This window comes from Apodemus sylvaticus, chromosome 22 (genome assembly GCF_947179515.1).
Source record: "Apodemus sylvaticus chromosome 22, mApoSyl1.1, whole genome shotgun sequence".
In the NCBI taxonomy this organism is placed as follows: domain Eukaryota; kingdom Metazoa; phylum Chordata; class Mammalia; order Rodentia; family Muridae; genus Apodemus; species Apodemus sylvaticus.
This window is the reverse complement of record NC_067493.1, coordinates 23683306-23703050: the sequence shown is the minus strand read 5'-3', so window position 1 is coordinate 23703050 and position 19745 is coordinate 23683306. Positions and strand designations below refer to the sequence as shown.

General features: G+C 47.8%; 1 protein-coding gene across 5 annotated transcripts in view; it reads right to left on the bottom strand.

The window, feature by feature from the left end:
* Positions 1 to 715: 715 nt before the first annotated feature.
* The window catches only part of Rnf216 (ring finger protein 216), a 108596-nt gene continuing 89566 nt past the window's right edge, over positions 716 to 19745 (bottom strand). For all 5 annotated transcript variants that reach the window (XM_052168921.1, XM_052168922.1, XM_052168920.1 and 2 more), the window contains 3 exons: positions 18914 to 19136; positions 3437 to 3506; positions 716 to 2855 (listed from right to left, as the gene is read on the bottom strand). In XM_052168921.1, coding sequence (XP_052024881.1) covers positions 2539 to 2855; positions 3437 to 3506; positions 18914 to 19136 — 610 coding nt within the window. In that variant the 3' untranslated portion in view covers positions 716 to 2538. The remainder of the gene's footprint in view (positions 2856 to 3436; positions 3507 to 18913; positions 19137 to 19745) is intronic.

Below are 19745 nucleotides of genomic sequence, written 5' to 3'. Positions count from 1 at the left end.
CTGGGGAGGGTGTGGGCGGGCGCCACCCAGCTGTGGGAGCCTCAGCCACCACAAATGTTATCATGTGTAACCTACAGAGCAGCAGCACCAGGAGGCTCTGACAGCTAAGGCAATCTGTGGGCAATCACTGCTTTGGAAGCCAGGGATGGAGAGAAATTCTGTCCCCAAGTTTACTTCAGCAAAAAAACTTTCAGATGCGAAACAAGAGCGGCAACGTCTTCTTGGATCGTTGTCCTGGTGCTCTCCACCTGCAGGCCCTGCTGGCCGTGTGGTGGTGAAGGTGTGTGGCGTTATGGAGCGCAGGCAGCTGGTCTCAGAGGTTTTAAGTCCTTACAGCCAGACGGGCCAGGCACCCCCATACCAGACTCATGGCCGTTTTCTTGGCCCTGTCAGCTGGATGAGGCTAGCCCAGGATGAGAGGGCTACTCTCTAATGTCACACTGGGAGCATTTGGGGAGAGGGGGTTCTCCAAGGACTGCCTGTGCTTTCTTTAAGGTTCTCTGTTAAGACATGTTGTTACTGTGTCCTAGTTGGAACCCAGCAGCCAAGGCACCCAGTTTCTCCTCTGGCAGGGGAAAGGGGCCTTCTCTTTCTGGCCTACATTGTGGCCATTAGGAGTCCTATGCCCTTCCTTAGAGATGTGAGTGGTGCATGGTACTTGTCTGAACCTAAGAGTCCCTGGGGACCTGTGATTTGAGTGAGGACAGAGCCAAGAGAAGCCTTCACAAACATTTATTTACACAAAATTCAAGTTACATATGATACAGTCTTTTTACACAGTAGTTTAAACAGACTTGGTTTCTCTATTTTTACTACCAAAAGGTAAAGAAAAACTTTTAGCCATCTACTTCATTTTTTTTCTTTTTTTCTTTTGTACAAAGTAAGATCATGCACTTTTCTCTTAACTTTGAAATCTTTTGCTAAGTGCAAATACTAGATTCTCTCCAGTTTTAAGGCAAATACACTGGGAGTGGCTAGGCAGTTTCTCAAACCAGGAAGCAGTCTGGGTCCTCGATGTTAAGGTGGCAGCTGCCTTGGGGATCCCTGCTGGCCCACCCCTCACTCCCTGGTCCTGCCGGCACACAGGTGCTGGGAGGGTCACTCCTTGATGGAGACAGGCTTCCTGCAGCCACAGACTATATTTTGAAGGACACAACCCTGGCCTCACCTCTCCTGGTCTGGTGGCACCTGCCTGGCCTGTTCCTCCGGTTACCCCAGAAACTGCCAGTTGTTTCCATCTGGCCTCTTGGTGGAACAATGTGACAGGGGTGCTGAGTCAACCTAGAACTGGGCGAATACCTGCCCACCCGTGGGGCCTCTGGGAGTGCAGAGAGCATGGGCACACCAACAGTTAAGGTACTTGGAGGATCTTGTCATGCAGCATGTGGCCCGTCTTTCCAAGGCACTGTCAATCAGACTAAGGTCACAGCTCAGGTGGGGTGTCCCATGGCAGGGTTCTGGAGTCACTGTGTGTGCCCCATCCACACTCAAGTGACAATGGGTATCTTAGGGAGTCTTTCCCTTTCCTGGGGACATCTTCCCCCTTCTAAGTCTGTACACTCTGAACATGGGACACCCCCATAGCAAGGGGAGGACAAGGACGGCCAGTACAACTGAGAAGCCTGCTGCCGGCCCTGCTCAGCAACCCTGGGGAGAACACAAAGACCTGGTCTGGACAGGAAGAGACACAGGCAGTGGGAACACAGCAGAGACTCTACGCAGGCCTGGATTCTCATCTGACGCTAGGGAAGTCAGCTGTGCTCACTGGAGCTGGGATTGCTGTGTGCATCCATCGCTAGCTAGTGAGGGACAAGAGAGCAGGCAGGACGGGCGCTATGGCAGACAGTCGCAGCAGCTCCACGAGGTCATCTGCACTGCTAGGGAAACCCCCAGCACTGAAGGAGAGAAGCTACTCCCAGGCTGTGCCAAGCGTGGTCTGCCCCAGAAAAGGAGCAGCCCAGGAATAAATGACAGCTTCCTAAAAGGGCTCTTTTGTTTGATGTCAAGTGTCAGGACTACTGGCTCTCAACAGTTGCTAGCCCTGGGGAAATACTTTCAACCTGACTTTCCACGGATGGGGACACACTTGAGTAGACCACAAAAAACTTCAGCTCAAACTACGTGAACAGGAGCAACCTCTTTAGATAACAACAGAACAAAACTTGTGCCACACAGGACTCTTGGAGGCCCTGAGCGGACCTTGGGCAACAAGGAGCAAGGCCCGGCCTGGGGGTGGAGGACCATTTCCCCTGGGCTTTCAGTGGGATGCTGGGGAGAAGTATGGCAAGTGATCAAAGGGCCTGCTTACGGTCAGGGCCACTGTACTGGCTGCTAAGATGGCAGATTAGGGAGCTGCCCTATGACTGGCCCAGTGACACTCAGCACCCAAAGGGCATCAGGCCTGAAGGAGCACGGGCCTTGCAAAGGTAAGAGCAGGAGGATACGCCCACCCGAGAGGGACTCCAGGACTTCATCCCTCCTCAGAGGATGAGCCTGGGCCTTCCTGCAGACTCGGCACAGCTGGACAGGGATTTGGTGTCAGAAGCGATGCCGTGGTTGGGGGCCAAAGTGCATGGGCAGGTTGTGCTCCAGGGGCACGTGCACATGGCCGAAGTCGTAGTTGACACGCACATTGGGCAAAGGGGGTACATAGGGGGCGGGCACAGGGCCCATGTTGATGGCGAAGTTGTTGAACACGGGCCGCACAGGTGGCAGGGGGAAGGGTGGGTGGACGAAGGCGTAGGGTGGCATCTGAGGGTGCAGGTTCTGGGGGACAGGACGCGGCAGGGCTTCTACACGCTGCACTTTCTCAGCTGGCTTCTCCAGTGGGGGCCCGATGCGTTTGAAGGTGTTCTCTGAAAGGAAGATGGGAGTCAGTGAGGCAAACAGACTAAACAACAGCAGCAGATGCTCGCCTGTGTGTGTGACTAGGGCTCTGCAGGCCCCTTCGGACTCTGCCAGGGATTGGGAGCCTTTAGGGGCAGTCCAGCATGGAAGGGCCATTTCTGACCCTCACTATACAATCCTCTGGGCCCAAACGTGGTGGTTTAGAGTAGGCTGGCTAATGTTAAAAGACAAAAGACACCACTGCCCAGCAGGGCAAGATGCCAAAGGGCAGATCTATACTTTCCCAATGGTCACTCCCAGCCCACGGAGGGCGGCAGTGTGCTTATTTAGCTTGACACAGTTCATGTGAAATGTCCCTCCAGAGCCCCTGGGGCTCGCCGTCATCCCTACTAAGCCTCCATGGTGGTGAGGCAGTCTCCTTAGTCAGGCTTATAGTTGTCCCCAGAGCACAAATGCACACTTGGGAGCAGTTCACTGTGAGGGGTGCCCAAACTGAACCCAAAGCTCTCAAAGCCTTCCCATGGCATAAGCAGTGAGCTGAGGGGCAGGGACTCCCCACGCCTCATCTGTGTCCGGGAAGAACACTTGCCTCCATTCTTTCTCTTCTGTTCCTCCTCAGCCTCCTTTTGGATTTCCTCAATCAGCTTTTCATCATCTTCCTAAAACAAAAGCAACATCAAGGGGTAAGCAAGCCTGCAGCACCATGTACTGAGCCTTGGGCTGCAGGCAATGCCGTTACAGCCCTTTCCCATCTCCTACACTCTCTTCCCTCACCAGCTGCCTGGCCTTCTAATGCAAAGGGTCTGTGCTGGGAAGGTCTGTGCCTGGGCTCCCAGAGCTGTGCGGCGGCAGAGGGCAGATGAAGGCAGTGGAGCTGAAAGCCTGAGGCATCCTAGATCTCCCATGTGGCAGCTCAGACCAGGAGGCTTTTGGACCAACCTCTCTAAATATAGTAGTAGCCCTATGTTGTGGAAGCCGCCCGTGGCTTCAAGTGGTGTCCCTGTATTAAAGGTTTGGCCTCAGAGGGACAGGGAGAGAGAGGTATTTTGCGTATCAGCAAGCCATCCCCCATGCTTGTTTCATCTTACTCCTGAGTAGCCTGCAAAGTGATTCTCTAGTTTACAGTGAGACAAAAAGACTCTTCAGTGTTAGGTCTGGGTGTGGTGGTGCAACTGCCTTGGAGGCAGAGGCAGAGGCAGAGGCAGAGGCAGAGGATCTCGGTGAGGTTTGTGACTACCCTGGTCTCCAGAATGAGCTCTAGTGAAGGCTACATAGTGAGACCCTATCTTAAGAAATCAAAAGAAGGAATGGAGAGATGGCTCAGTGGTTAAGAGCACTGGCTGCTCTTCCAGAGAACCTGAGTTCAATTCCCAGCAACCACATGGTGGTTCACGACCATCTGTAATGGGATCTGATGCCTTCTTCTGGGATGTCTGAAGACAGCTACAGTGCACTCACACGCAAAATTAAAGAAAAAAAAAAAAAAGAACCCCAACCAAGATGGTAGCCATCTTTCTTTCCTGGCCAGCTGGAGGTCTCAAGGGGTGGGGCTCCATCTGAGGCAGCAGGCTATGGCACTGCAGCAGACCTTGACCATCAGCTGAACTGATTGAGAACATGGAGGACGGGGTGCTGGGAGCCCTGGGCTTGCCTGACTACCCAGTCACATACTAACCAAAGCCAAGTGTGATGGTGCTTGCCTGCAAACCCAACACTTGGGGGTGAAGGGGAAATCAGTTTAAAGTCATCCTTGGTTATTTAGCGAGTTCAAGGCCATCTTGGGCTACATGAGACCTTGCCTCAAAAAAAACCAGTATGGGGATGGGGTTAAGTTTCAGTCAGGTAGGAGGCTCTTGGAAACACTTGGTTCTCTACACCAAGTCACCCAGCCTACCTTGATAATGTAGGGTTTCTCTCCTTTTTAAATTTAAAATGTACATTTATTTATTTGATTATTTAATATGTGGTGAGTGTATGTATGTCCTGTCACCAGTGTGGAGTCAGAGGACAACTGGAAGAAGTTGATCCTTTACTACCTGCATGGTCTTGCTGGCCAATTTTCTCAAGAGAAGGTCCTACCCTGTAGTTCGTGATGGCTTGGTACTTGTGATTCTCTTGCCTTAGCCACCTGAGCTGAGTGCCACTAGTGTTCTAATACCCATCTGTGAGACCCAAGAGAGTTCTGAGATGAATAAGAGGCCACAGTGCAGCCTGTGGATGTCAAGGTCCTGGACCTCTTGATGGAGAAGTCTGTGCATCTGCTTTGCAGGTGACTCAGATCACAGCCACGCAGTAATCAGTGATCTCACCAGATGGCTATCATGTCCCCAAGCCAGGAATTTCACTAGACAGATGTGTACCACATGCTGCTGTGACACACTACTGTTAAGCCCACCTCTGAACTTCAGACCTACAAGACAGAAAGCCACCCAGATGAAGTGTGTCACTATGCAGCACACCCCTCGCCGTGATAAAGGACTTTAGAAGAGGGATGTTGGAAATGGTTCTGAGGCAACTTGTGTAATGCCTCATTCTCCAGGCCTCAGCTGCCAAGTGGCAGATTCCATTAGAATGTTTGAAATTAAGCTTTTCTTGATATAGGGAATTCTAACTGCTTATCTCAGTGTGCCAACAGATGTAGTCACACCCAGCCAGGTGTTCAGACAAATGAAGGAACAAAAGTTCAGTTCCCATCAAGCATTTCAGAAATAATGCCCATGTACACTGTCTGGGAGGAGTGCTGTGGACCCATACACATCTGCTGGGTGATGGCCTTTAATCCAAGCACTAGGGAGGCAGAGACTGTTCCTGGAGTTTGGAGGCTGGTGCGGGATTAAACAGGGCAGTGCCTGTGAGGAACTGGTGCAAGGCAAGAGCTCACTTGGAAAGTAGGAGAGAAGTGCAGGAAGTGGTGGAACATAGATTTTAGAGACATAAGAAGGGTACGGACAGGGACATGTCTCTAATACCTGTTCCAGTATGTGTTTAAAGATTTCATTTATTTTTGAGACGAGGTCTCTCTATGTTGCCCTGGTTGTCCTAGAACTTGCTATGTAGCACCGACTGGTTTCTGCCTCCTGAGTGCTAGGATTAAAGGTATGAGCCACCATGCCAAGCCTTTATGTATTATTCATATTTTATATGTCTGAGTGTTTTGCCACATATGTTTCTGTGTATCATATCTGTGTCTGGTGCCTAACGAGGTCAGAGGGGCATACTTGGTTGGGTGAAGTGGACTAGGAAGAAGGCCGATGTCCTGTGTCCTCACCTCAGGCCTACAGAGCTTAAGGGCAGGGTTACTCACTTTCCTCCCCTGAGCCTGTGAACCAGGTGTGCACCATGCAGTGTCCTGAGAGGTCTAGGGAAGTTGAGGATAGAAGTAGTCTGTTCCAGGGCCAACACATCTCAGTCCTGAGCACAGGTGACAGCTGTCTCTTCGCCATGGACTTTCTGCTTTGAACTTTCAGAATAGAGAAGACTGGATGCCCAGCTTGGCTCCTCAGAGCCCTATTTTAATTAGGAAGAGTAATATAGCTAGCTTTCCAGATCCATGAATTTAACCAATATGGGTGGAAAATATTTGAGAGAAAAACTAGCATCTGTTCAGAACAAGGCAGAGCCTAAACACAGCACCTCTGACGTGGAAACATGGTTCTCCTGGCCAAGTGCTCAAGCTGAGACACCTGCATGCAGCTGTCTGCCTCGAGTCCACTTTCCTGTGGCCAGTCTGCAGTAACGGACTAACACAACTGTTGTGCCTTTCTTCCCTCCTGCACAGCACTAGCAAGGGAACGAGCCAAGTTTTCTTGACACAGCCCCCGCCTGCTGAGCACAGGAAGCAGTCACCCAGCCTTTCCTCCCATCCTTCCTTTGTTTTGATCACTCCTGAGGTGCCAAGTTCCTTTTACCCTCAATCAGTCTGGGAGTCTGTTGATGACCTTGCGCCTACGTCAGTCCCTGTTACCAAATGATGGGGCTCATGTATGATTTATGAGGAATCATGAGCAAACTGCCCGTGAGGCAGTTCAGATCTCTACTACAAGCAAGGCATGGGGCATAGACCTGCGATCCCCACCCTTATCTGGAGGAAGGTCTGTGAGTTTCAGGGCAGCCTAGGCAAAAGACAAACACATAAACAAACCAAAAAAACCCCAAGCAAACATTGCATCAGATAGCCTTTTGCTGTGTTAACATCTTTAAAAGTCTACGTTCAGCCATCATGCATATTCTGGTCACTTCCCACTTCTCTGGGTAGAGGGTCCCCTCCCAGCAGTTTCCCTTCAGTTTAAGTTCCTCAAACTAAGGCAAGCTGGGCAGACAGAGTTTTTATCTAATATCCACTTATCACAACTGAAGAAAAATCTGTACTGTTTGAAACAGGAGGGAGGGCTGGGGTTTAGGGTTGATTCCCGCCTTTGGTCTGTAAACAGATGGAGTGCTGGAGCCCAAGAGGGACAGTCTAGGCCACCTGGGTGAGGGATGCTGGGGAGGGTTTGCTAAGGGGCCGCTGGAAATAGGAACAATAGGAGGAAAGAGGAAAGAGGATGACAGGCTGGGACAAGCAGGATCACAGGCCAGTCCTCAAGTTCTTTTGGCTGAGTCACTTACAGGAAGCTGTAGTTTGGCCATGGCCACAGGGTTACTTAGTGGATATGGCTACAAGATCTACAATTTTGGGGCTCCAGATCCAAGTTGGGGTCTAGCCCTAATCCCACTCCAAGACTGTTCTTTCAGAAAATTGTTGTGCCAAAGAAGTGAAGGGCTCTGTGATGGTTAATTCTGGTTGTCAACTTGCCTCACCTGAGAAGAGGGACCTTCAACTGATGTACTGGCTGGTTTTGTGTGTCAACTTGACACAGGCTGGAGTTATCACAGAGAAAGGAGCTTCAGTTGGGGAAGTGCCTCCAAGAGATCCAGCTGTGGGGCATTTTCTCAATTAGTGATCAAGGGGGAGGGCCCCTTGTGGGTGGTGCCATCCATGGGCTGGTAGTCTTGGGTTCTATAAGAAAGCAGGCTGAGCAAGCCAGGGGAAGCAAGCCAGTAAGGAACATCCCTCTGTGGCCTCTGCATCAGCTCCTGCTTCCTGACCTGCTTGAGTTCCAGTCCTGACTTCCTTCGGTGATGACAGCAGTGTAGAAGTGTAAGCTGAATATAAACCCTTTCCTCCCCAACTTGCTTCTTGGTCATGATGCTTGTTCAGGAATAGAAACCCCGACTAAGACAACTGAAGAATCACCCCCATCAGACCTGTCCCAGGCTACCTTAACACCCACCCCCAACCTGCCTGTCTTGGTCCCAGGCAACAGCGGGGAGGAGCCGGCAGTGCTCTCCCTGGCTCCTGGGCTCTAGAAACATGCTATAGGCCTGAAGAAGTTTGTCTGTGTTCTTTTCTGAAGATGGGGAAGTGGTGGAGACTGGCCAGTGTTAAGGAGAGGCTGAGGACACACTAAGCTGTCATGGAAGTGATCATGAAGTGCCTTTTGACACCAACAGCTATATTAAGAAGCAAGCCTTTAGATCACCTGAATTGGGTGAGAATGGGGAAGGAAATATGAGAAGCACCCCAGGGTGGGCTGGGCACCCCAACAGCAGGGTCAAGGACAAAAGATGAAAGTGAAATGTGGTGCCCCATATCCAGCAGATCCCTGGGAGAGTGCTTTCAATAGAGAGAAGGAGGGCGGGAGAAGTTTTATTTCCCATCCTTGAGTTTTTGGAGCTCAGCAGGACACAGAAGGCACCAGGAAAGACTTGTTTTCATGCAAGGCTACAGGGCTGGAGGTGGGAAGGGAGTTGGGTCCAGAGTTTGAGGGAGTAAGCAGGACCCAGCTGTTCTAGAAATTCAGAGGAAATGAGGCAGAAATCACCAAAGTAGTTTTCATTAAGAGCGGAAATGCAAAGGTATCTACTTGTTCCTCAAGCACCACAGCTGTCCACACAGTGGGGTCTGCACAAAGAAACTGCAAGTAGCGGGGCGGAGACTGAGGCTGTGTTTGCAGGTCAGCTCCTAACAGCCATGGGCAGGCACAGCTTGTGGGTTTAAGATGCATGTCTGAGTACCTGACACAGAGATGTTCTCCCCAAGACCTTCCCATCCAAGACCCTTTGAACCCAAACCCCAGACTGATTTCTCATTACTTGCTTGCCTGCTGGCCAGGTTCCTGTGACTTGACTTAGTTTTCTTTTCCTCTAGAAAGATGACAGGCAAGCCTGCTGCTACCCGGCCCAGCCCCTTCCCCCATGATTCTGGTCATGTGTGGCTACAGCTGTTGTTAATAAACTTGCAAGGATTTTGTGAAAGGCTTCCAAAGGGCTAGAGATTTAGTTTCAAATTGTTCCCCGCTCAGTTGTGGGATTGCATGAGAACAGCAGCCCCTAACCCCCACCCAGCTGTCTCTCTACAACAGGAAGTTGGGGGTGGGGGAAGCAGCATGGAGGGGAAAGTCCAGCTAGGGCAGCACATGCTGTACAGAGGGAAACAGAAATGTGCTGGGGCTTGATTACCCGGCACAAAGGAGCAAAGATTACCCGGGCTCCAGACCAGCCTCTGGCTTCAGCAGCCATCTTCTTAGTCACAGAGGCTTTGATTCCAGACAGGGCCTGCTGCTGCCCTCACTGAGTCCTGTAGGGAGCTGCAGGCCTCTCTTACCACCTGCAGTTTGCTTGGCTGAGAAGGTGCCCAGTGAGTCCCCACAGTAAGGCCTACTTGGTTCATAGGACCGAGAGCCTTTGGGCACATCTTGGCCAGCGATTTGTGGAGGAGCCTTATGGGCAGAAGACCTGGGCACGTCCCTCTCTGCCATGTTGGCAGCTGGAGTCCCACTTAACATTCCCAAAGCACTGTACTGTGAGGGAAGTTTCATAAATACTTCAAATAATGGCGCCCACTCTCCCCACACTCCTCTTGGTATTGTTCTGTAGAAACAATGGGGCTGAAGACAGTGAGCAGAAATAAAAGTCAGAGCTGGTGACTTTTGTTTTTTGAGAAAGGGTCTCCTTAGTATCTAGCCCCAGTTGTCCTAGAACTTGCTATATAGACCAGGCTGGCCCTGAACTCAGAGTCACCTGCCTCTGCATCCCAAGTGCCTGGATTAAAGGCATGCACCACAGTACACAGACAGAAGGTTTTGAGATGGACACGAAGGCTGACTGCTATTTCAGTGAGAGATTTCAGTGCTACAGAGGAGGACACATAGCATCACAATGAGGCTCTAAGGAGAGAGGGGAATCTCTTCTCTTACATTTTACAGGAAGGGGGAGCTTTGTTGGTTAGTTTTGTTTTCTTCCAGACAGTCTCTATTCTAGGCCAAAGGGGAGGAAGTGGGAAGGGCCTGTGTGCAGAGCCAGGTGTAAGAGAATAAGACTACTGAAAAACAGGTTAATAAAGCTGGGCAGTAGGCCTTTAATCCTAGAAGCTGGGAGGCATAAACAGGTGAATTTCTGTGAGTTTGAGGTGACCCTGGTCTACACAGCAAGTTCCACAACAGCCAGGGTAACATTATAGAGACTCTCTCAAAAAAGCAAAACAAAACAAAATATGGCCCTGGCTAACAGTGACCATTGTTATAAGGGTGTGTGTGTCACTTTTATTTTTTCTGAGGCAAGGATTCAATGTAGCTGGGGCTGCCCTTGAACTCACTATGTAGCCGAGGATGACTGTGATGTCTTGTCTCATCTTTTTGTTTCCATTTGCATCCACTGATGGTAGATCTATGTACCAGCATGCTCAGTTCTGAAGAGAACAGAATTGTGGGTTTCATGCATGCTAGGTAAGTACTCTACCAATTGACCTACATTCAAAGCCTTTCTTTTTATTTTTGTAGAAAATAAAATTCAATAGTTAAGGGAAAATGATGAAGTGCTAGAGAGATGGCCTAGAGGTTTAGAGTGGTTAACTTCTGTAGAAGACTGGGGTTTAGTTCCTAGCATGCTCATGGTGCTCTTGTAACCTTCCTGTAAGCCCGTACAGATCACCTGACCAGGGCAATGATGGTGTTTGGTGACGTGAAGCATTAGGGTTTTTTTTGTTTTGTTTTGCTTTTTTTGAGACAGGGTTTCTCTGTATAGCCCTGGCTGTCTTGGAACTCACTCTGTAGACCAGGCTGGCCTCGAACTCAGAAATCCGCCTGCCTCTGCCTCCCAGAGTGCTGGGATTTCAGGCGTGCGCCACCACCGCCCTGCGAAGCATTAGTTTTTGCAGGGATAAGCATGAGAGAGCGCTCCTTGCTAGGTTTCTCCTTCTTCTTTCTCCTGCAGCCTTTACTATCCCTGCAGCCTTTATTATCCCTGCAGCCCTTTGTCCGTTCTGAAGGACTACTAGAACCAGAGTCTCCAAGATGCTGCAGGCCCTGAATGGGCACCAGCGGCCTGAGGTGGGCGTGGAAGCTGAGCTGCTGTTCTGATTCACTTACTAACAGGCCTCTTTGTGAAGCTGGGAGCAGACAGGTGCTTAGCACATATCTACAGCACCATATCTACGGAGACACTAAGCCAGGGGCTGTGGCTCTCCCCAGGAGCTGGCAGGAAAGCCAGTGCTCTCTCAGAATAGGCTCCGAACACAAATTTTCAAAGCCTGATGGCTCACACCTGTCACCCCAGCACTCAGGGAGACAAGGCAGTAGGAATGTCAATCGAGATCCTGTTTCAAAAGACTAAACCACAAACTGAAAGCAAAGAAGAGCTCAGGATGTAGCTTAGAGGTAAAGTGCTACCTTGGCAGGTCTCAGGTCTTGGATTCTAGCTCTAGCACTATCAAACACCATCACCACAGAACAAACTCCTAAACCCAGACAGAAGAAAAACCCTGACTTTGTGATTTGGGGGTTTTTCTAAGACTGGCCTCACTGTGTAGCTCACGTCAGCCTCTAACTCATGGTGATCTGCCTTTCTGTCTCCCTAGTGCTGAGATCACATGCTCAACTCTTAAAATCGATTTTCATTACAAATATAATAAATAGTAACAACTTTTTTCTCTTCTTACCCCTCCCCCCAAAAACGGTCTTATTCCTGGCCAGCCTCTGTCTTCTGAGAGCTGGGATTAAACATATGTGTTACCATGCCAAGCCTTTAATAATTCTTATTTATTTTCTTTGGCTTTTTTAGGGGGTGGAGTGGGTAGTACTCTGAACTAAACCCATATGCTCAGGGCCTTCCATATGCTAGGCAACCACTGAGCTCCACCCCAACCCATGTTGGTATTTAAAGCGCAGGCCATCACCCTCCTCTAGAATGCAGCCTGCCAAGTGATGACGCTCTTGTGAGCGCAGCTCTAGTTAGACAGCCTCCTGGTCTTAGCCGCTTCATTACCAGCCATGTTCAGACAGGCAGAATTCAGCTTTCAGTTCTGCCCCTGCACAATTCCCCACTGCAGAGCAATACATGCTCCTTCCCCTCTTTTGGGCAGCACTGGGGCTTGAACACAGGGCCTTGTACAAACATGCTATACAAGCACTGTACCACTGAGCTATGTCCCTTGTCCCATATAATGCCTATTTTCCCTTCTTCCTAAAGAAGGCAGCTTGCTTCATGACTTATTTCTGGCACACTGGTTGCAAGGTGTTTGTGGTAGCAAAGAGAGCTATTATTCACCATCTACGCCCTTAGCACAGCGTCCATTCAGGCTCCAAACCACCTCTAGTCATTAAGGGCTCAAACTCCTCTTCACCCTGAGCTGTGCAGGAACAATTCCCTGCTGACAATTCAGCTTCTTCCCGGCGTGCCGGTTAATGAAGCAGGGGTTGGGAGCAGGACAGTGCAAGCTTTGTCTCTGGCAAGCCTGAATGGCTTTGTGTTCTCAGAGGACTCAGCAGATGCTGGGTTGGAATTCAATCCGTCTCCTGGTGAGAATCAAGGAAACCAGGCTGATCCCTGGTTTGATGGGAATGGGACAAGTGGAACAAAATCTCCACTATGGTCCAGAGGAAATCAGAGGGACTACCATTTGCCTGACCTTCTTTTCAAGCTACAGATCCTTCCTCAGGCTACAAGATGGCACTTCAACAAGAAAACAGGGACAGGTACCTGCTATGGTGGACACACAGGGTGCCAAACAGAATTTCATGTGGGAAAGAGGAGGCATAGGGGGCAGAACAAGCTTAGCCCAAGCTGCTAAATTCCCAACCTTGTGTGGCAACGCCCACTGTGCAGTTTCTGGAGATAAGTAGGAGTCTAGAAAGAGCCTAGCTTAGGAAAAAGACTCCATTTCCTCTGGAACCTATGGAGATACAAGCTAGACAGGCAATGACAGGAGCTGGTGGAATGACTAGGCCATATCAAAGGACCCACTTACCTGAGGCATACCCCTTTCTTTCCTTTTCCTTGTAGGCTGCCTCCCCACAACCAGCAATTTGGGGAAATTAGACTTTCTACACACAAAGTCCCTGCTTTGTTCCGTAGACCACCTTGGAGACACCTCCCTGTTAAAGGTCTCATTGGATTGTGAGCCGCATGACCAGGTAATTCCTGAAGTTGTCTTTCAACTAAGTACTGGCATGAGGAGCCACAGAGACCTGCCCCTGACAAAGCATTACTGATGCAGGCACCCAGAGCATCACTGCTTTCCCACCGTGGAGGCTCTGAGAAAAGTGTTTTCTTTTATGCATATGAATATACTGTCACTGTCTTCAGACACACCAGAAGAGGGCGTCAGATCCCATTACAGAGGGTTGTGAGCCACCATGTGCTTGCTGGGAATTGAACTCAGGAACTGTGGAAAAGCAGCCAGTGCTCTTAACCTCTGAGCCATCTCCCCAGCTTTCAAGCCCACCCTATGCATGGCCACCAGAGTAGCCAATAGTGACCTGACTGCTTCCTGTGTTGTGTATGCTGTACATTTCCATAGCAGAGAGAAAAAAGCCTTTGCTTTGAGTGACAGGATGCTGGTTGAGAGTTTAAGATACTTTAGTAAAATGCCAATTTTTAAAACCAGAAGACTCTACACTAAGGCACAGATTTTCAGCTCTGGGAGCTGAGAATTGTGGCAACTCTCAGCAGTCTGAGGTGACCAGCAGCAACAGTGCCAAGTTGAAAGCAGCCCCTGAAACAGGCCACACCCTTACCATGCCTCGCTGGCTCAGCAATCCTCAGTCCTGGTTGCCAGCTGGCCTTGTGGTAACTGGTCTGTGGTCCCAGCTTTCCATAACTTTTCCTACACCTCATTCTTTCACATTATTTTCCATATTTGGAGAAAACTGACATACATACTGCATTTTGGGGGTATTATTCTAATCTGAGCATATATGAAATATGGCATACATCTTGTTTGGGGGCATTTAAAAAATGTGATTCTAAATGTACCATCTTTAAAAAAGCAGTACATAGCAATCTTGCAGACCTTTCAGAACTGATGAACTTATTAGCTGAAATTCAAATTTCTGCTCTGCTGGGAATGTGTATGTGGCCATAATCCCAGTTACTTGGGAGGCTTAAGCAAGATGATTGTCAGTTAAGGTCTAGGCCACACAGGCAGCACAGTGAGAAACCATCTCAACAACCCCCCCCCCCCCCCATACACTGCTGTTCCCAGGAAGGTTATCTTAGTTCAGTGTGTAATCTGAAGCCACCCACCTTCCCAATCCTTGAACAAACCTTGACAGGGACAATGCCATCTACTCGTACTAGATGACTAGGGGTGTCACTGCCATAACCAACGGGCTGTGGTTAGGCAGAAAGCTGGTTTTTCTGCTTTCTGTAACTCTTTTCACTTCCTTACCTATCTCTCCCAGTGAAAGTAAACACAGTTAACTCACTAGCAGAATATTTGTCTCTCCCAGAGCAAGGGGGAGATTAGGTGAGAATAGCTAAAGTTACAGACTTTGTTGTTTTTATTTTATTACTGTTATTACTCCATGTATGACGTGTGGAAGTCAGAGGACAGATTGATGAGCTGGTTTTCTTCTTCTACCATATGGCTCCTGGGATCAAACTCAGGTTACCAGGCTCAGCAGTGAGCTCCTGTATCCACTGAGCCATCTCAATGGACCATCTCACACTATTTTTTAGACTTGCTGTTACTTAATACCCAAGTTTAAAACATTTATGTATATGTGTGGCTTACATGTATGTATGTCTACTACACTAGTTCCTGGTGCCTATGGAATCCAAAGGAGGAAGCTAGATTCCCTGGAACTGGAGTTACAGATTGTTGTGACCAACCAAACCTGAATCTTCTGCAAGAACAAATGTTCTTTCTTTCTTTTTTTAAAATTAGATATATTCTTTATTTACATTTCAAATGATTTTCCATTTCCTCATCCCTCCCCAACCCAGCAAATGTTCTTAGTTGCTGAGCCATTTCTCCAGCTCCAAAGTTGGTAATTATTTAGAAAAACTTTTATCATTTATGGTATATGGCTGTTCTCACTACATGTATTTATGGGTATGTTCTGACTACATATATGTATGGGTATCACATGTGGGCTCTGCACACCGAGGCCAGACCTCTCGGGGACTGGAGGTATAAATGGCTATAAGTCATCATGTTGGTGCTGGGAAGTGAGCTGGGGTGCTCCAGTGAAGTCAGTGCTCTTAAATACTGAGCTAGCATCTTTCCAGACCTAAGTCAATAATTCCTTTTTTTCTCCCCTTCCCCAAGACAGAGCTTCTTTGTGTTATAGTCCTGGAACTTACTGTGTAGACCAAGGATGGCTTCAAACTCACAGAGATCTGCCTGGCCTTGCTTCCCAAGTACAGGAATCAAAGGCATGGGCTACCAATTGCCCAGCTAATAATTTTTAATATTACAACATTTATTGATTGACTAAGTCATTTTACTCTAGAGAAGAACACTTTGGTGAATGCCTCAGCTGTAAGAATTTCTTTCCCTCTTTTTAGGTTGTAACTATCATTTGTGTGGGTGTGTATGGTGTGTAGATCAGTTTTCTCCCTCCACCTTTTGGAAGGTTCTGGGGACTGAATTTTGTGCAGCACAATCTTTCCCCATTGTGCTATCTCATTGGCTCTCTTTCAGTTTTTCATTTATCTTTTATGTAGAGTGTTCTGTCAAAGATAATTTACATTTTCTTAAAAAAATCTATTCCCTTATTTGTATGTGTATGCTGTGTGTGCCACAGGGCATGTGTGGTCAGTGGATAACCTGGGGAGCTGGTTCTGTCTGCTTTTTTCATACTCTGATCCTAAGCAGGATCTTCTGTACTTTAAAGTTATCCCCTGGGCTTTCTAGAGGTGCTTCTAACTGTTTGGACAGGTATTCCATATCAGATATAAACTTCCCACTCCTACCCCAGTTGTAGATAATGAGACCTGTTACACTATGCAGGGCTCCAGTGGCACTCAGACTTGCCGCAGTTCAGAACCTGCGAGCCATTCCTGCCTTCTCTCTGGGCCCCAGAAGGCTAAATCTGGTGGCCTCGCCCATTTTCTATGCCTCTGTAGCTTTTGCTACATCACTGGCTCACTTTGGCTAGTCTGAAACTACTAAAATCATGAAGCATTGTTTCATTACTATATTAGAGCATTTCTGCTCAACAGATTGGTTTTGCCACCATTTCCTAGTTAAAAAACGAAGAAATAGAGCCTGCAGACAAGCCTCAGTGGTTAAGAGTTCCTGCTACTCTGGTATATGACTGGGATTTAGCCCCTAATACTGACATGGTGGCTCACGAGACTGTGTAACTCCAGTTGCAGGGGATCTAACATGTTTTTCTAGCCTTGGCAGACTGACACTAAGCACAAAAGTGGTGTACATATGTGTAGGCAAACACTCAAAAATAAAATAAAAATAATAATAACAAGAAAGGATGAAGAAATGGCTCACATCTATAATCCTAGCACTTGAGAGGTGGAGGCTAGACTATGCTATATGAGATCCAGCCTGAAAAACCAAGCTGAACCAAGCTGATGCATCAATGTGTCATTGCTTCAGTAATTTAACATGTTTTGTTTTGCTGTTTTCAGATAGGCTCTTATGTAGCCCAGACAACTTCTTACCTCAGACTCCAAGTGCTACTAGGATTATAACTGCTGTAGTTACCAGTCCCCCCCTTTTTCCCTCCCTCCCTTCCTCCCTCCTTCCCTCCCTCTCTTCTTTCTTTCTTTTTGTTTTTTTTCGAGACAGGGTTTTTCTATGTAGTCCTGGCTGTCCTCAAACTCAGAAATCCGCTTGCCTCTGCCTCTCAAGTGTTGGGATTAAAGGTGTGCGTCACCACCGCCTGCCTCTTTTTTCTTTAAAGACAGGATCATTTTATTTTAAAACAGATGTTTATGTGCCACAGGTATGGAGTGTCCTCCAAGGCCAGAGACCTCTAGAGCTAGAGTTATAAGCCAACAAATGAAGTATGAGCCAACAAATAGGTGCTGGCTACTGAAGAGTAGCCAGCGATCTTGACTGCAGAGCCATCTCTCCAGTCTCCCGTGATATACAGGGTTGGTCTCATATAGCCTAAGAGGTTCTAGAACCTGTATGTAGTTGAAGATGACCTTCAACTTCTGATTTCCTTTTACTTCTTCAGTGATGGAGTAGAAGTGCTCACCAACACTATTAAATCCACCCCAACACCCAGACTGGGTTTCTCTGCATAGCACCCCTGGCTATCCTAGAACTTGCTTTGTGGGCCAGACAGGCCTTGAACTCAGAGATCTGCCTGCTCTGCCTCCCAGAGTACTGGGATTCTCATGCCTGGCATTATTAAAAGTTTTAAAAACGGTTTTGTGTGTATGATTGTTTGCCTGCATTTACATCTATAAACTGTGTGTATTCCTGATGCCCACAAAAGTCAGAAGGATGCATTGGATGCCCTAACTGGAGCCAGGGATGGCTATAAGAAACCATGTGGGTGCTGGGAACAGAACAGGTACTCTGCAAGAACAGCACATGCTAACTGCTGAGCCATTTCTCCAGCTCCCTATTGTTGTTATTGTTATTTTATTTTATGAGACAGGGTTTCTCTGTGTAGTCCTGGCTGTCCTGGAACTTGCTCTGTAGACCAGGCTGGTTTTGAACTTAAAGAGCCACCTGCCTCTGCTTCCTACACGCTGAGATTAAAGGTGTGTGCTACCTCCACCACCTGGCTTTTTATTATTCTTTTGTGGTTTTGGAGATTTAATGCAGGGTCTCTTGCATGCTAGGCATGTGCTCTAATGATGGTATTTTTTGAAAGTTTTGAGTCCCTTCAGTCTGTTAACATCTAACTGCCTCAGTATGGTGAGTTACATTAAGAAGGCTGATAATTAGCCGGGCGGTGGTGGCGCACACCTATAATTCCAGCACTCTGGGAGGCAGAGGCAGGCAGATCTCTGAGTTCCAGGACAGCCAGGGCTATACAGAGAAACCCCGTCTCGAAAAAAACCAAATCCAAAAAACAAAAAACAAAAAACAAACCAAAAAACAAACAAACAAAAAAAACCCCCAAAAACCCCAAACCAAACCAAACCAAAATAAATAAATAAATAATAAATAAATAAATAAATAAATAAAATAAAAAAAGAAAAAAGGAAGGCTGATAATACTAAGCTACCCTTGCTTACAATATACTGTATCCTAGAATTATAATATGTTTATTTGGTTTTTTTTTCCTTTAAAACATTTTTGGGATAGGGTCCCCCCACATAGCTCAGGTTGGCCTTAAACTTGTAACCCTCCTTCCTGTCTCATCCTCTGAGTGCTGAGATTAGAGGTGTGTAGTCATGTTTGTCTGTAGGCTCCCCAGAACTCTGTAGCACTCTTTCTGGTGAAAGCCATGGGGCTTTGGTGGCAGTGGTGTGTTCCCATAACTCTTTGTTCTGCATAACACTTCAGATGGCAGAGAAAATGTTTATTCCCTGGGGGACTGAAGTGATTTGTCCACAAGACTTATTTCCGAGATGGGGTAACTCTCTCTTGCTAAGTGATTCTCCTACCTCAGCCTCCTGAAAGGCTACAGGGCATGCCTACCACACTCAGTATATTTTATGATGAGTATTTTCTGATGACATTCTCAGTTTTTCCCTGTGGTTACTGGTTTGTATGTTTCCATAAGTCTGAACCTGTCACATAAATACAACATATTTTTCATTACAGGAATATATGGCTCTTTCCTCATATAATGAAATGGACTGACATGCATCTACTCACAGTGGGGTCAGTCCAGAGGGAGCACCTGGAACATTCCTGGCAAGGCGCTCCTGGAGAGCGAGGATGCTGGCAGAAATGGTCATAGCCGTTGATAGAAACTCGACAGAGGTAGCACATCTGGGCGCCACAGCGGCAAGACATGCGGTTGCAGCCTTCGGATTTGATAAGGCCGGTCCCACACTTGTGGCATTTTCTAATCCGAGCAGCAGTCATTTTTTCTTCACTGAGAAAAAGAAAATAGCAATTGGAGTTGGCAGGGAAGGTGGGGTCAATAATGATTATGGCCATTAAGGTTTACTATTTCCCATAGGTATGGAATGGCCTGAGCCTTTCGTGACATTCAGACAGTAGAAAGGGCCCATGTTTTAGAGTCTGAGAACTGGGCTCCAAGTTTATCAACTGTACTTACTACCTTGGGTAAATTTCCCAACTGCCTGCAGACTCAGTTTCCTCACTTTTAAATTAAGAGCATAATATCCTAACGGTGGTTTTGGAATTCAGATGATATAAAGCCGTCTGACAATGTGTGGCATCTTTTCATTCTAGGACTCCTGCAGGCTGACAACAGGGAGAAGAAACTCGGCTCCTTCCTAGACCAAATCTAGTTTGTGCAAAGCTAGTGATTTAAGAAGTGGGACCCCAAGCCTATATTCCCTGCATCTCTGAATACTTGGTCTACCACTTCCCTGTTTAAGGAGCATACATCCCAAGCTCCCCAACAGTGAGACTGCTTCTAGAAGCATCTGAACTGATAATGAGGGCACACTACTTTTGCCAGAATACGTCTTACTGTGCTGGTATTTTGGATTGCTGCTCCCAACTACAAACCAAC